General features: G+C 21.6%; 2 protein-coding genes across 3 annotated transcripts; one reads left to right on the plus strand and one right to left on the minus strand.

Annotated features, from left to right (window-relative positions):
- Nucleotides 1-363: 363 nt before the first annotated feature.
- On the plus strand, nucleotides 364-7,004 carry LOC122510876 (cathepsin O-like). The gene is made up of 6 exons (XM_043625816.1): nucleotides 364-618; nucleotides 1,852-2,250; nucleotides 2,620-2,768; nucleotides 2,861-2,911; nucleotides 3,101-3,369; nucleotides 6,892-7,004. The coding sequence occupies exons 1-6, from the start codon at nucleotides 433-435 to the stop codon at nucleotides 6,927-6,929; spliced, it is 1,092 nt and encodes a 363-aa protein (XP_043481751.1). The 5' UTR covers nucleotides 364-432; the 3' UTR covers nucleotides 6,930-7,004.
- LOC122510875 (tryptophan 2,3-dioxygenase) lies at nucleotides 6,960-15,645 on the minus strand. Of its 2 annotated transcripts, none has more exons than XM_043625814.1 (7): nucleotides 15,230-15,645; nucleotides 14,695-14,855; nucleotides 13,337-13,524; nucleotides 8,111-8,470; nucleotides 7,653-7,900; nucleotides 7,449-7,559; nucleotides 6,960-7,263 (listed from the first exon to the last, which is right to left on the minus strand). In XM_043625814.1, exons 1-7 carry the CDS (start codon nucleotides 15,253-15,255, stop codon nucleotides 7,089-7,091), a joined length of 1,269 nt encoding a protein of 422 aa, XP_043481749.1. In that variant the 5' UTR covers nucleotides 15,256-15,645; the 3' UTR covers nucleotides 6,960-7,088. The 2 variants fall into 2 exon arrangements, with proteins under 2 accessions (XP_043481749.1, XP_043481750.1); XM_043625815.1 differs by having other exon boundaries at nucleotides 7,449-7,542; nucleotides 7,651-7,900; nucleotides 15,230-15,644.
- Between the last annotated feature and the right edge of the window lie 929 nt (nucleotides 15,646-16,574).

Raw genomic sequence — 16,574 nt, forward strand, 5'->3', positions numbered from 1 at the left:
TAAAAAAAAAATTTAATTCGTTATAATTTTAATTGAAATTAAAATTTTTGCCAATTTGAATTAAACTTAAAATTTAATTCTTTATTATTTTAATTTGAATTTATTAAATTTTAAATCCCCTGGGATTTTAGTTATTTTGCGCAGTTATTCATATACCAATTATTTTTTCTACGTCGTTTATTGAATGAAAAAATTTTGTTTCCCTTTTAACGAAATTGAAACGATATTTTTTTTATTCTACTGTAATAAAAAATTATTAAATTTTTTTTTAATAAACACTTGATTTATCAGTGTGAAGAGTAGATTATTGAGTCATGCAGTGTACGGATTTACAATACGACGAAATGCTTCGAATTTTTTTTTTCTTAAGCACATATAGTCAGTTCACATCGACAAGACTGATGATCATGTGTGCATGGCTGTCGTGAAGTCATGCAGTGGAAAACAGTGGTATTAACAATTTTAATAGTGAGTTTGTGCTTTTTTGCTGTGCCTATTAGAATTGGTCCAAATACTTCAGATCAAGAATTAAAATTATTCAAATCATATGTCGTGCGTTTTAATAAAAGTTATAGACACAATCCCGATGAGTACGATAAGAGATTCTACAGATTTCAGGTGAGTACCAAATATACCTATATAATGTAATTTCTAAATGTTTTTAACTGATAAATTTTTATTTAATCAACTCGTTTTTCAATTGCGAGAGATATTTTTATCAACGTTTGTTGGAATATTTTTTTTTAATTAAAATTTTCCAGGAAAATAATTTTTTTTTTCAAAGAAATAGTTCGATTGAAATAAACAAACCGTTTTTTTTTGTCATTTTATTTATTTATTGCTAAAAATATCAATTTATCAATTATAAATAATATTTTCCGTTTGATAGAATATTTTAATTTTTTTAATTAAAATTTTCAGGAAAAGAATTTTTTTAATTTTTGAAAAAGTTTGATTGAAATAAACAAATTGTTTTTCAGTTTATTTTTTTTTCTTGGTAACAATTATACAAAAAGTAATTATTACCCGAGTTTGTTACAATATTTTTTCTAATTAAAAATTTTCAATTTCAAAAATCGAAATTTCAAAATAGTTTTTCTTTCAACTTTTGAAATTTAAATATACAAATGTTGATGTAAATTGTAAATTATAAACCAAATTATCTCAAAATTGTTGAAGATTAAAAATTTATGTTGAGGACTAAAATGAATAAAAACTGTTTAACAAAATTTATTCTTAAACTCTTAATTAAAAGCAAAAAATTAAAAAAAACATTAAATTTTATTTTAACGGTTAAAATAAATATTTTTAATAAATTGAAATGAAAATTCAAATTTTTTTCTAATTTTTAATTTAATGGGAAAATAAATACAGATTCTTTGTTTAAATTTCATTACAATATTGATATGGTTTTCTTTAATTTTTATTAAAATGTTAAGTATACAAAAATTGATATAATAATAAGTTAATAATTTAACAAACTGAAATAAATTAAAAATAAAAGTTTTATATTGAACCAAATTTGGTGAAAGGACAAAACTTGTTTTTTCCCTTCTTTTCCAGGGCTTCAGATATTTGATACTTGTGTCGATGTATGTTATACATTTATATGTGCGTGAATATGTTACATAAATTCAGAAGAAATATTTTATCATGCCTAGTCAATTTTTTAAAATAATTTTTTGTTATTTTCATTAAAAGGCTAAAAAAAATAGATAACATATATTTTCTTTTTTTTTTTCTTCGAAATTGAAAAACTTGTAGTAAAGTTTAAAACGAAAATTTTTTTGTACAGATTTTGAAATATTTTTTTGAAGAAGAAAATAATTTTGAAAATAATTTTTTTTGCAGAAATCGTTGCGACACATCAATAAAATGAATGATTTGAGAACATCAGTGAACAGTGCATATTATGGTTTAACTCAATTTTCGGATTTGAGTGAGGAAGAATTTATGAAATTACATTTACGACCGGATATATCGGTGAGAAGTGCAAAACATGTAATTAGTCCACATTATCATTCGCATCGCTCGGATGAATCAATTTCACAATCGAGAGTCACTCAACGATTGAAAAGAGCTTTAAATAATGAAATTCCAATAAAATTCGATTGGAGAATGAAAAATTTGATAACACCTGTAAAAGCTCAGGGTTCCTGTGGAGCATGCTGGGCTTTCAGTACAATTGAGGTTGCTGAAACGATGTTTGCCTTGAAAAATGGAACACTCCATTCTTTCAGTGTTCAAGAGGTGCTTTTTTCAATTTTAAAAAAGTTATTTTTTATTTTTTTTTTTATTTTTTAGTGTTTATCAACATTTTTTTGAAAGTTCTTTAGAGAATTTATTAGTATTTTTTAGTGTTTACCAATATTTTTTCAAAGTATTTTGTACTAGTAATTTAAATTTTTTTTTTATTTTAATGTTTTATAAAAGAATTTTAGTTAAAAACACTTTTAAAAAATTTGCTTATTTTGAGGAGTTACAAAAGATTGCAAAAATTCAGTTACATATTTGTTTAAAAGTATTTTTAAGCTTTGAAATTTTTTTTACAATTTTTTTTTCTATTTTCAATAATTTATTAATATAAATTTATTATAAATTTATTTTTTTCCTTTTTAGATGATTGACTGTGCGGAAAATGGTAATTTTGGTTGTGACGGTGGTGATATTTGCAGTCTTCTCAGTTGGTTGATTAAGAAAAAAGTGGAAATTTTTCCGGAAGTGTCATATCCACTTACAAGAAGAACCGAACAATGTAAATTTAATAAGTGCGTATTTGTTGACATAAAAAATTTTATTATCCTATAATTATTAAATTAATAAATTTTAATAGATTAATATAGTTTACTTGAATTTGTAGAACCGTTTCAAAAAATGAGGGAATAAAAATTTCCGAGTTCACGTGCGATAAGTAAGTACAGCATTTTTTAAAATTTTTCCCCTGTTCTTTTTAGTTCTTTGTTTACTTGAAATTAAATTTTAATTTGATAATAAAATAAATATAAAAAATACATATAGGTATTAGAATTTAATGAATTAAATTTTTTAAATTCATTTATTTGTTATATAAAGAAGGAAAAAAAATGATTTTCATTTTTAGTTTTGTGGGTGCTGAGGAGGAACTATTGAATTCAATTGCAACACATGGTCCAGTTGCAGCAGCAGTCAATGCCCTATCATGGCAAAATTATCTCGGCGGTGTGATTCAATTTCACTGCGACGGTGCTTTCAGCAATTTAAATCATGCAGTGCAAATCGTGGGATATGACAATTCAGCACCAACACCTTATTACATTGTGAGAAATTCTTGGAGTACATTTTTCGGTGACATGGGCTATTTGTATATTGCCATTGGAAATAATATGTGTGGTAAGTGCGCGTTCTAAAATCAAAAAATTATTAAATTCTTCCCAACTTTCGAATTTAAAATTAAATTGAAAAAAAATTAAAAATTAAATTAAATTAAATTCGAATTTAAATTTTTGTTAACTTATCAATGAATTTAAAAAATTTTGACAGTTCAGGGTTGCCACAAATATTTAATTTTATTTTTCCTTTACTTTTCCCTGATTACCAAACAAAATTTTCATTTTTTTCCTGACCCTAAAGAATAAAAAAATATATAATAATAATAATAATAATATATAATAAGAATAAAAAAATAAAATTCTTGGCAAGAATTCAATTATTTTTACAAGTAGTAAAATTTCTCAAAAAAATTCAATTATTTAAAAAAAAATTTAATAAAATTCGTTGCAAGAATTCAATTATTTTCATAAATAATAAATCAATTATTCCGTAATTCATTTTTAAATCAATTTTTATTAAAAAATTCTAGAAGAATTCAATTATTTAAATTAAAAAATAGATCATTTATTGAATAATTTAATGTTTGTTGAAATTGAATTCTCATAAAGAATTTTATCAACAAATTTTTAAATAATTAAATTCTTTAGACAAATTTTAATAAAATTTTTAATAATAATTCAAATTTTCCCAAGAATTTTATTAAAATTTTTCTAAAATATTTGAATTTCGGAGAAGAATTTTATTATTTATAAAGATACTTGAAATTTTGACAAGAATTTTTTTTTAACTTTTAAACATAATTTACTTTCTGCGAAGAATTTTATTATCGATGAAAATAATTGAATTATTTTAAAGAAATTTATTAAAAATTTTGTAAATATAATTGAATTCCTGTGAAATTTTGACAAGAATTTTATTGAAATTATTTTAAAAAATTGGATTTTGAAGAAGAATTTTATTATTTATAAAGATAATTGAAATTTTGATGAGAATTTAAAAAAATTTTTTTAATATAATTAAATTTCTGCGATGAATTTTATTACTTTTCAGATAATTTAATTCTTCCAACGAATTTTATTCACGTTTATAAAAATAACTGAATTTTATTATTTATATAAATAATTGAATTCTTGCAACGATTTTTATTCAAGATTAAAAAATATATATATATAGTAATGATGCTATCACTCGGTCGATAAATTATTAAGATGATGAAAAAAAATAATTGAATTTTGGTGAAGAATTTTATTATTTATAAAAATAATTGAATTCTTGAAAAGAACTTTGGTAATTTTTTTTCAAATAATTGAATTCTTGCAATGAATTTTATAAAAATCTTTTTAAATAATTGATATTTTTCTAAAAATTTTATAAAATTTTGTATTTTAATTTTTAAATAATTGAATTCCTGTGAAAATTTTATTACTTATGAAAATAATTGAATTATTTCGAAAAAATTTATTAAGAATTTTGTAAATAATTGAATTCCGGTGAAATTTCGACAAGAATTTTATTATAATTTTCAAAAATAATTGAATTTCGAAGAGGAATTTTAATATTTATAAAGATACTTGAAATTTTGACAAGAATTTTTTTTTAACTTTTAAACATAATTGAATTTCTGCGAAGAATTTTATTACTTTTGAAAATAATTTATTTCTTCCAACGGATTTTATTCAAGTTTAAAAATATAACTGAATTTCTGTGAAGAATTTTATTATTAATATAAATAATTGGAGTCTTGCAACGAATTTTATTCAAGTTTATAAAAATAATTGAATTTCGGTGAAGAATTTGATTATTTATAAAAATAATTGAATTCTTGAAAAAAACTTTGTTAAATTTTTTTTAAATAATTGAATTCTTGTGATGAATTTTATAAAAATCTTTTTAAATAATTGATATTTTTCTAAAAATTTTATGAAATTTTGTATTTTAAATAATTGAATTCCTGTGAAATTTTGCCAAGAATTTTATTAAAATTTTTTAAAATAATTGAATTTCGAAGAAGTATTTTACTATTTTTAAAGATTATTGAAATTTTGATGAGAATTTTATTAAATTTTTTTAAAATAATTTAATTTCCCTGATTTCCCTGATCAATTTTACTTTCCCTGACTTTTCCCTGATTTTCCTGACCTGTGGCAACCCTGCAGTTTAAAATTTTTATCACATTATATTATTTTTATTTCTAAATTGAATCTCAGGCCTGAATATTCAATATTTTTTCTAAAATTATTAATTTTACACTAAAATGGATAATAATTTGAAAAATAACACAGGTCAACAAAAAAAGACTTACTTTTTTTTTATGAGATAGCGGAATGGTTTCCTATGTATTTTTGGACGCTGAACACGATCCCGACTTCCAAATTTGCCCATCACGTCAGGATTTTGAGAAAAGTGGGGGTAAAGACCCCAAAAACGCTTTTTTGAGGAATTTCAACATTTATTTTCTCTTTAACCTGACGTGCTAGAGACTTCCACAAGGTCTTAAATTAAAGCTTGTAATGTGCACTACAAGACCAATATCCATAAAATAAAAAAAAATTAACATTTTTTTCAAAAAATGGGGTTGAAGACACCAAAAATTTGTGTTTTTGGATTGCTTTAATAGACTTCTTGCAATCGCTTGGATTCGCTTGAAAATGGGTACTTAGGGTTTTTGGGGTCGCTGATTACGAATCCAATATTTGTTTGCAAAAATTTAAAACGGCGAAACCAAGATGGCAGATGTAAAAATTAAGAATTGCTTGGATTCGCTTGAAAATTGTTATTTCAGGGTTTTTGGGGTCGCTGATTACGAATCCGCCATTTTTAATTTTTGCAAACTAATATCGGATTCGTAATCAGCGACCCCAAAAACCCCAAGTAACCATTTTCATGCGAATCCAAGCAATTGCAAAAAGTCTATTAAAGCAATCCAAAAACACAAATTTTTGGTGTCTTCAATCCCATTTTTTGAAAAAAATTTTAATTTTTTTTTAATTTATGGATATTGGTCTTTTAGTGCACATTACAAGCTTTAATTTAAGACCTTGTGGAAGTCTCTAGCACGTCAGGTTAAAGAGAAAATAAATGTTGAAATTCCTCAAAAAAGCGTTTTTGGGGTCTTTACCCCCACTTTTCTCAAAATCCTGACGTGATAAGCAATTTTGGAAGTCGGAATCGTGTTCAGCGTCCAAAAATACATAGGAAAACATTCCGCTATCTCATAAAAAAAAAGTAAGTCTTTTTTTGTTGACCTGTGTAATTATAGTCAGATCATTGTAGTATTAGATTATTTATTCAGTATTCAATGGAATTTCGTTTAAAATTTATTTCTACAAATTTACACTATTGTATATATATACATTACGTGATGTAAACTAACACTACATAAATTATATATTAACATTAACATTTTTAAATGCTAATGTCTGAACACAATGAAATGTGTTTATAAATTCTTATATGAATAAATATATATTATATATATTTTTTTGCATTTAAATTTTTATATAAAATTATATTTCATATTGCACAAATATTTTGTTTTCCTATATAAATAAATAATTAATTCTGTTTTTTTTTTCATTTCAGGAATTGCAAATCAAGTTTCTTCGATTGATGTGATTTAAAAGGAGAGAAATGAAAATTAGAAAGAAGAGTGAGAAAAACTGTTTGTTTTTTTTTTTTTTTTGACGAAAGAAAAACAATAAATTTATATATTATAGAGACTGAATAAGAATCGTTTGGATTATTTCTTATGCACTATTGTTTGAATTTGATTTTAATCATCATAATGACGCTTCTGCGGAATTCGATGAGATACTTTGCTCATCTTCCGGTACCCAGCAACCCCAGCCGAGTGATAATTTGGTTTTCATTTGTTTTGTTAATGGCGGAATTAGTGGTCGTGGAATCAAAAATGTTGAGAGATTGAATAAGTCCAAGAACACTTTGTATCTGTCACTGAAAATTAGAATTAATTTATTTGACTCAAATAAAAATTATTTGCTTCACAGTATGTCACTAAATGAATTAAGTATTATTATCTTTTTTTTTATTTAGAATATTTTTTACATTCTCATCAAAAATGAGAAAGTCTTGTCTTTGTTTTATTTTGTTTAAAAAATATTAATAAAATTCAGCACTACCTGAGAGTTGATTTCAGATACTGATATCCAGATGATCCTCCAGTTCCCAATTGTTGTGATCCAATCATTCTCTGAACCATAATAACATGATTATCTGGAAAATTATTAATCCTGACTAAAATATTACAATTTTGTGCGAGTGCGTATAAAATGCACATAGATCTTTTTTTTTTTTTTAATTAAAAAAATAGTGATGTCTTACACCTCCATTTTGTGATAAGAGAATCGATATCCATTAGGGCAGTAAGAATTTGATGAGGCTGACTGAATCTTGGTTCATCACGATAGAGGGTTATCATTACTGCTCCTTGCAGTGCCGAAAATGTGAACCTTCTCTCGCCTCTCGATACAAGAGCATTGTGCAAGGATTCCTTGAAAATTGTGTCAAAAACTGCCTGTCGTGATGATAAGGTTGACATTAGGTGTCTTTGATGTTGCTCATTTGTCTGTTTCTGAAAAATTAAAATGTATAATTTTCTTATTTTAATTTCATCAAATTTTAATTTTAATAATATTGGTATTGATATTAATTTTAATTTTAATAATATTGATATTGATATTAATTTTAATTTTAATAATATTGATATTGATATTACTTTTAATTTTAATAATATTGATATTAATTTTGCAAAATAGAGTATTAAAAATTTTGAAAAAATTACATCGATGGCATCTTTTTGCTCCTCCAACATGAGTTCAACGGCCCTCTTGTACTTTCCCCAAAAATCGAAATCATTTGAATCTAAACCGGGCGTTCGGGCAAGCCACCTTTGGACCAAACAACTGAGACTTGGTTCAATCTCTGATTTTTTAATAGCTTCTATTGCTTTGGGATCTTTTCCAAACACTCGCGTGTAACACTGATTATATTTAACACGATGCTCCTGTTTAACGCCCAATTTATTTTCCAATAATCGAAATTGCAGCGATTGAAAACCAGAAGCTGGACAAAGATAGTCACGAAATGCCATAAAATCCAGGGGGGTCATTGTTTCCAGAATTGTCACTTGATCCACAAGTAGCTGAAAAATTAAATTATAGAAACTTTTATTTAAAAGTATAATAAAAAAATTATTTGAATAAAATAAAAAAAGAACAAGGAATCGTTAAATTCAGGAAAATATAATTTTTATTATAATCTATAAAAAACAATTTTTAATTCAAGTTTTCACATTATTTATTTACTTATTAGAAAACGGTCATAAAAATAATCATTGTTTTATTTAATTATTTATACAAATTAATTTATTACAATTTTTCTTTACAATTCACTAGCTAGAAATTTTTTTTTTTTCCATAAAAAAATTTTGTCAATATTCCAAACAATATTTACTTTTATTAATTAATTTAATAATTAATTTAATTACTGTTATTTTTATTATAATGATTATTTATTGAAACAAAATATTTTCTTCTTCATTAAATTGTAATTTTTATTTACTCAGATAAAGTAATTTTATTTTTCTAAAATTCCAATTGTTTTCCTTTTGGAGAGAAAATATTTTAATTTTTCTTCAATTTCAATGATTTATTTAATTGAAATATTTTTATTTCTCTTGAATTGTAATTATTATTTATTGAGATAAAATATTTCCACTTTTCTTGAATTGTAATTATTTTTTATTGAGCTAAAATATTTTTATTTTCAAATAAGTACACGTGTACAAGACACTCATCTATATGGCTTCTTTTGCTACTTCTCATAGAAAAAAAAAATACTCGACTGTACACAATTTTCTATTTTTTCCATTATCTACTTGTTTATTAATTTAATTTTTTCTATTGTTTAGAATTATATTTGTTTTTCCATTGCCTATTTAAAAAAACAATTTTCAATTGACGTCTGCGATAATTTTTTAGAGAGAAAATTATTACGCGATTGTTGATTATTTTAATTCAATTATTATTTTCTAGAATTTTAAATTATTTTTTATGAAAATAATTCAATTCCTTGAAAAAAATTTTATTATTTATAATAAAATTCCTAGCAACTATTCAATTATTTTCATAAATAATAAAATTCATAGCAGGATTTGAATTATTTTTAATACAATTTTACAGGAATTGCTCAAAAAATGTAATTATTCTTAAAAACTTAATTTCAATTCCTCGAAAAAATCAATTATTTAAAAAAATGTTTTTAATAAAATTTTTTTGAAATAATTCAATTATTTTTTTTAATTTTAATAAAATTTTTTCTAAGAATTCAATTATTTACAGAAATAATTTTTCGAAAGAATTCAATTATTAAAGATAAATTTAAGAACATTACTCCCGAAAATTCAATTATTTTGAGGTATTTTAATAAAATTCTTTTCAAGATTCAATTATTTTCATAAATAATAATATTCATAACAATAATTCAATTATTTTTAAAAGTAATAAATTTCTTCTTGGAAATTCCATTATTTTAAAAAATTCTAATAAATTGTTCGCAAGAATTCAATTATCTTCATGAATAATAAAATGTTTTTTAGGAATTCAATTATTTTCAAAAAAAATTTAATAAAATTTCCCACAGACATTCAATTATTGCCAAATTATTTAATAGAATTCTTTGTAAAATTTAATTATCTTTAAAAAGTTTTCGCGAATTCAATGATTTTTAATATCTACTATTTTCATAAAATTTCCAAACAGAATTCAATTATTATGTTTTGTCAAATTGAAATTGTGCAGATTTTTGTTTTTTACTTCTAAACAAAATTAGAAAATTGTTAAACAACTGTGATTAAGAAATAGAAAATTTATTTATTTTACATTATTTTTGTTTATGAATCACAATTTTCTTTAACAAAATTATTATTTTTTTTTTAGAAAAAGAAGAAAAATGTTTGCACAATTTCTAATAATTAAAGATAAAATCATTATTTTATATTATAAGAATATAGTTACTGTAACTTCATCAAAATTATTTTCATCATTTTAATTGAATTATTACTTTCTAGAATTTTAAATTATTTTTTACGAAAATAATTGAATTCCTTTAAAAAAATTTATTATTTATAAAAATAATTGAATTTCTGTGAAATTTTTATTATTTATGAAAATAATTAAATGTTTGCATACAATTTTATTAAACATAGTTGAATTTTTTTTTTAAATAATTGAATTTCTGAAATTATTTGTAATTTCTCCAAAATTGAATTTTTTTTAGCGTTTTGAACAAAAATTTAAATTAGAAAATTTTTAAATTCTATTATTTTTAAAATTGCTAATTTTTTGGTTGTATTATTATTATTGTTAGCTTTATTATTATTATGAGACTTTTGTAGTATTTATTATAAGAAATGAGATGAAATGACTTCAAGTTGTGTTAACCACATATTGTGGTATAAAAGAATTCAAATGGGATGGTTACCTAACCAGATATATGTAAGAACTGGTCAGTGTCACTCATTGGTATCGCATAACGCCAAATGGTGTCCCCTTTCAATTGCTGGTGTTACTATTTTGCACTATGGGTTCTCACCAATTAAAAAATATTTTATACACCAAAGAAATGAGAGTAGGAGAAGAAAAAAGCAATTAATCTCAGACGATACCTTGACCCAATTGTTGCATATATATTTAAATCGAGAGAAAAAAAAGGAAAATCATTTCTTTCCTTAGTTTACTTGTTATTTTGCGGGAGAAATTCGATTAGAACCCCTGCAAAAGTAAGGGGACACCCTCAACACTCCAGTTGACTAATCGGCTTGACGTTTACGGGTTGTTCACCCTCGCGGACAAAACACTCTTTTTTTCAGTGTCATCCATTAACCTGACCAGAAACATTCATTTTTTTTTTTGCAAAAATTTTTCCTGATAAAATTTAATAATTTTTCCCCTAATTTTGCTGATACAATTTAATTATGTTTAGAATTTTGCTAATAAAGCTTAATAATTTTTTTTGAACGAATTTTTCTTATAAAATTTAAGTTTCTTTGCAAAAATTTTGCTAATAAAATTTATTATTTTTTATAACAGAATTTTACTAATAAACTTTAAGTTTCTAATAATATTAAAAAAAAAGAATTTTTTTATTAACTAATAAAATTTATTATTTTTTTTGGCCAGAATTTTGCTAATAAAATTTAATAGCTTTATTTGCCAGAATTTTGCTAATAGAATTAAATAGTTTTTTTTATAGAATTTTTCTAATAGAATTTAATAGTTTTTTGCAAAAAATCCTACGAATGAAATTTCATTTTTTATAGAAATATGTTTGCGAATAAAACTAAATATTTTTTGTTGCCAAAATTTTGCAAATGAAATTTAATTTTGTTCTTGTAAATAAAATTGAATTTTTTTTTTTTTGCAAAAATTTGGTAATTAGAATTTAATTTATTTTTAATTAAAAATTTTTTTTTTATTTATGCGAATAAAATTCAGTTTTCTTGTTTTGTAAATAATTTTTAAAATTCTATTGGCATAATCAATGAATATGTTTTCAGTGTCTATTAAAATTTATCGTTGATTTTTAATGGAAAATTTTTGATAAATAATTGTATTGACAGTGTTTATGGAAAAATGAAAATGATTCTTGTTTCTTGAGTTGCGTCAAAACGATTGCATTATAAAATGGTTTACATAGTGGCAACACTATATAGTCATATCATGTTCTTGACTCATGATTAAGATTTGTTGCAAAATTTTCAATAGTTAATTTTTTTTCTTGAAAAAAATGAATTAAACTATAATCAAAAATTTTTTTCTCAAAATTGATCCAATTTTTTTTTTAACGATAAGATAAGAATCAGATGCGATCTTTGAATTTGTATTTTTAGTATAGAATTGATAGAGAAATTTTACCTGCTTTTAATATTTTTTTACAATATTAATTCAATTTTTGTAATTTATAAACATTTTTTCAAATTAAAATTGTATAAATAAATTTTAAGACTTATCTAAACAATTAATGAAATATTTTTTATTTATAAAATTATTCACTTGTTTATATTTATTAAAAAACTAAAAATTATGTTCAAAATTATATTTCACTGGGACTAAATAAATTAAAATGAATAGAAATTAAAAACAAATATTGAAGAATAAAATTTTAAGTGAACAAAAATTGGTATAAAATTTTGGAAACGAATTGTGAATAAACATGGAAAATAAATAATTATAATTTGGTATGAATTAAAGTAGGAACAATAATTATTGTTTAATAATAGTATTGAATTATATTTTAATTCAAATAATAAATAAGAAAATTTAAAAAAATGAAATTAAAAGTTAATAAAAATTGAAAACAATTATTATTAAGAAATGAAAGTTGAGGTGAATATAAGAATTGAAAACAAGTATTAAAGAATATAATTATAAGAGAATCAAAATTGAAAATAAATTTCTAAAAAGCAAATTTAATATGATTAATTTGAATAAACATTAAAAATAATTAATTTAAAAAAATTAATATATAATATTAAAAAATTAAAAATACGAACTACAAAGAAATATTAAAAAATTAATAAATTGAAATTATTATTAAAATTATTTTCAAAAATAATAAGAAATTGAAAACAAATGAAAGAAATTAAAAACAAATAAATATAAAAATTTACAAATAAATAAATTCAAAAGAACTATAAAATAAATGCAAATTAAAAAACAAACAAAAAAAAACGAAATTACATTAAAACTTTTGAAAATAAATTAAAAATTTTATTTAGTAATTGTTTTTCTCTCCAAACTATATTAGATTGCTTTGAGGAAAAGTCGAAATTGATAAATTATGAAAATAAATAATATGAGAATAAATTAATTGAAATAGTTAAATTCCTAGTGATATGAAAATGATCTTGAATCTTGACTTGAACTTTTTATCGTCAAACTTGACCCCTTACTTTCATAATAATAATAATATTGTGATTATAATAGATCTTTAGGATAATTTGACATACTTTCAGAATAAGCACAATTCGATTGAGTCTCTTTAAAATTTCCAATGTCCTGGATTCATCGAGTCCTTCAAAGGACTGATCCATATTTGTTTCTTGTTCACGTAAATTTTCCTGTCCATTTTCCGATGTGAAAAGCATTCTCACTGAATCCAATTCGAAAATTATTTGCTTGAACCATAATTCGTAGGCTTGAATGAGAAAAAATAGTGTTTCTTAAAATTGGAATTTTTTAATTCAGAATAAACGATAATTAAATTATTAATGAGAAAAGTAATAAGTAAAGAAATAGTAAAATTTTTAAACGAATAAAAATAATAAATAAATAAATAAAGACTAAAATAAATTAATAAATAACTAATAATAATATTACATAAACAAAGGCTAAATAATTAACAAAACACTAAAATTGTAAATAAATAAGCAAACAAGAAAATAATAAATAAAAAACTAGTAAATTAACGAATAAATGAAAAATAGTAAATTTATAAGTTAATAAAAAAACTAAATTAATAAATAACTACATTAACAAATACTATAAGCAATACAAAATAAACAATTACAACAACAATAAATAAACAAAGAATTAATAAGTAAATTAAAAAATCAATTAAATTTACAATAAAAAAAAAGTAATTATTACAAATAATAAATGTTTCCCAATTTGCTTTACTTAATTTAATTTCCAATAAACGTTGCTTAATTCATTATTGAATATTATTTATGAATTTTTTAATTAATTGCCACTAACATTAGTTAATAATTAATTATTGATTAGTTCACACTTAATTATTGATTATTCGTTCAAAACTGAAAAGTTGGAACTACGAATAAAGTAAATTAATTTTTGATTAGTTTATATAATTAATTACCATGGTTCAAATATAATTAATTATAGTTTGATTAATTTACAATAGAATATGATCCACAAGTTTTGAACGTTCTAATAAACGAAATATTTAGTATTAAAAATATTTTCATAAATTACTGATTTGAATAAAAATTTAAAACTCAGATTCTACGTTTAAAAACTTTAAAAATTAATTTTTTGGATATTAATTAATTAATTTTTATTGTAATAAAAATTGAATTTAAAGAAGAAATAAAAAAATTTCGTTCATTTGAACGTTCAAAACTTTAGGATCATAATAGAACATAATTATCGAGTTATTCATCTAAATTAATTGTAAAATATATAATACAATTAAAAACAAAAATACTATTCTTTATTATTATTTGTTAATTGTTAATTTATTTATGTAATTATTGAATTGTTGTTAATTTATTTATTATTGTATTATTGTTAACTTATTTATTATTGTATTATTGTTAATTTATTTATTATAATTGTTAATATGAACCTTGATGGGTTACAATGAAAAGATGTTCGTCATGCACTTCCTTATTATATTCTGCACTTAATAATCTTTGGGCCGAGAGAATTTTATCAAGGTGGAGATATTCTCCATAAAGAAGTCCTGGACCTTCCGTTAATTGTTCTCCATCTTGTCCAAAATCATCACTGAAATTATTATTCAAAAATTTCAAATATATTCCAAACTAAGTTAATTTAGAAAATATGTAATAAAAATAATTGAAATAATATTGATTCCAATAATTTAAAATATACTATTCGGATTTTTTATTTTTGTTAAAAAATTAAACAAAAACAATTCAAATTTTCAATGTTGATGATTTTTAATTTCACCAAAAAAAGGGAAAACAATTAATTTTTATTTTTTTAAAAATTAAAATCTAGTTTATTTTTTATAAATAAAAACTATTTTTTTAGATTTTAATTTTTAGAAATAAAGACTAATTTTAATCTTTAGCTTTTAATTTCCGTAAATAAAAATAAAATTCGTATAAATAATAATAAGAAAAAGAAAAACTTACTATCCATTTCCAATCGGACACGCCATTATAATAAGAATAACAAATTTTTTCCGGGTATGATTAATTTATTTGATAAACGAATATCGATGAAATATCATCGATTACGATGATTAAAGACGAAATATTATTGATGTTCGATTATAATTGATATTACAAGTCATTTTTTGTTTTCTTCATAAATTTATTTTATCACAGCTTTGAAAATTTTAATTTACATTTATAAATATTTGCAGTTTATAATTTATTTACAAACTAATTACTATTTAATTTTTGGTAAATTTTAATAGAAAAAAAAGTGATTTGTTTTTAATTATTCCATTGAATTGATTACGTGATAATTAAAATATGGACTGTCAACGAAGAACTTTTAGTTCAAGAGACTGCCAATGATCGACTAACGTGTGAACGAGTAAAGCTCGCGCAAGTCCCTTTATACAGAAAATGTATCTGCCATATAAGTGCATTTTATGTATGTACATTTGCATTGCATAAAACAAAAGTTTATCGTAAATAAATAAACAAACATTGATGATTGACTTTGAGTTTAGAAATCATTTCAATTAATTTATAGAATTTCATTTAAAAGTGGTATACTAATTGAATTTCAATATTCTTAAATTCATATATCAAATGAAAAAATATAAACTTAATCTTATTATTATTTCTATTATTTCAAAATTTGAATTAGTAAAAAAAATTTGGTAATTAATTTAATTGGTCAAATTTGACTATTTTTGCTGTTATTTATTTTTTAATAATTAGTTGTTTTCGACTAATAATTAGTTTATTTTTACTACTAATTATTTTCTTTTCTAATGATTAGTTATTTCCTAATAATTATAGGTTTTTTTTACTAATAGTTAATTTTTTTTACTAACAATTAGATATTTTCTACTAATAATTAGTTATTTTCTACTAATAATTATAGTCAATGAAACTTGACAAAGCTTTTAATTGTTTCAATTTTAAAAATTTTTTTCGGAAATTCAATTATCTTTCTATTTTTAAAAATTTTAATTACAAAGTTCAGAAACATAATTTTTTTAGAATTTCTATATTAATTTATTCAAAACTTAAATAATTTTTGTTAAACAAATATAGGCTTATTGTTATTTATTGTAATTGAAATTTCAAGTAATTTCAATGCAAAACCTTTTGAAATTTAATTATTTCTAAAAATTACAACTGCAATTTTTTTAAAAGTCAATTATTTTTTAGAATATGTTTCAATGAAATTATTCAAAACTTTAATTTTTGTTTAATAAATATTTAAATACTTATATTGTTATTTATTTGTCTACCGGGAATTAAAATTTCAATTTCAATGTAAAACCTTTTGAAATTT

This window comes from Leptopilina heterotoma, unplaced genomic scaffold, assembly GCF_015476425.1.
Source record: "Leptopilina heterotoma isolate Lh14 unplaced genomic scaffold, ASM1547642v1 Lhet_76, whole genome shotgun sequence".
NCBI classification, from domain to species: domain Eukaryota; kingdom Metazoa; phylum Arthropoda; class Insecta; order Hymenoptera; family Figitidae; genus Leptopilina; species Leptopilina heterotoma.

What these genes read in the sequence shown, in the direction of transcription:
- LOC122510875 (XM_043625814.1), bottom strand. Translation starts at nt 15,255, where the DNA reads ATGGCGTGTCCGATTGGAAATGGATA. An exon ending in TTTCATTGTAACCCATCAAG is followed by an intron (nt 13,525 to 14,694) that starts GTTCATATTAAC and finishes TTCTCATTCAAG; the next exon opens with CCTACGAATTATGGTTCAAG. An exon ending in GAATTGTGCTTATTCTGAAA is followed by an intron (nt 8,471 to 13,336) that starts GTATGTCAAATT and finishes TTAATTTTTCAG; the next exon opens with CTACTTGTGGATCAAGTGAC.
- LOC122510876 (XM_043625816.1), top strand. Translation starts at nt 433, where the DNA reads ATGCAGTGGAAAACAGTGGTATTAACAATTTTAATAGTGAGTTTGTGC. An exon ending in AGAGATTCTACAGATTTCAG is followed by an intron (nt 619 to 1,851) that starts GTGAGTACCAAA and finishes TTTTTTTTGCAG; the next exon opens with AAATCGTTGCGACACATCAA. An exon ending in CATTGGAAATAATATGTGTG is followed by an intron (nt 3,370 to 6,891) that starts GTAAGTGCGCGT and finishes TTTTCATTTCAG; the next exon opens with GAATTGCAAATCAAGTTTCT.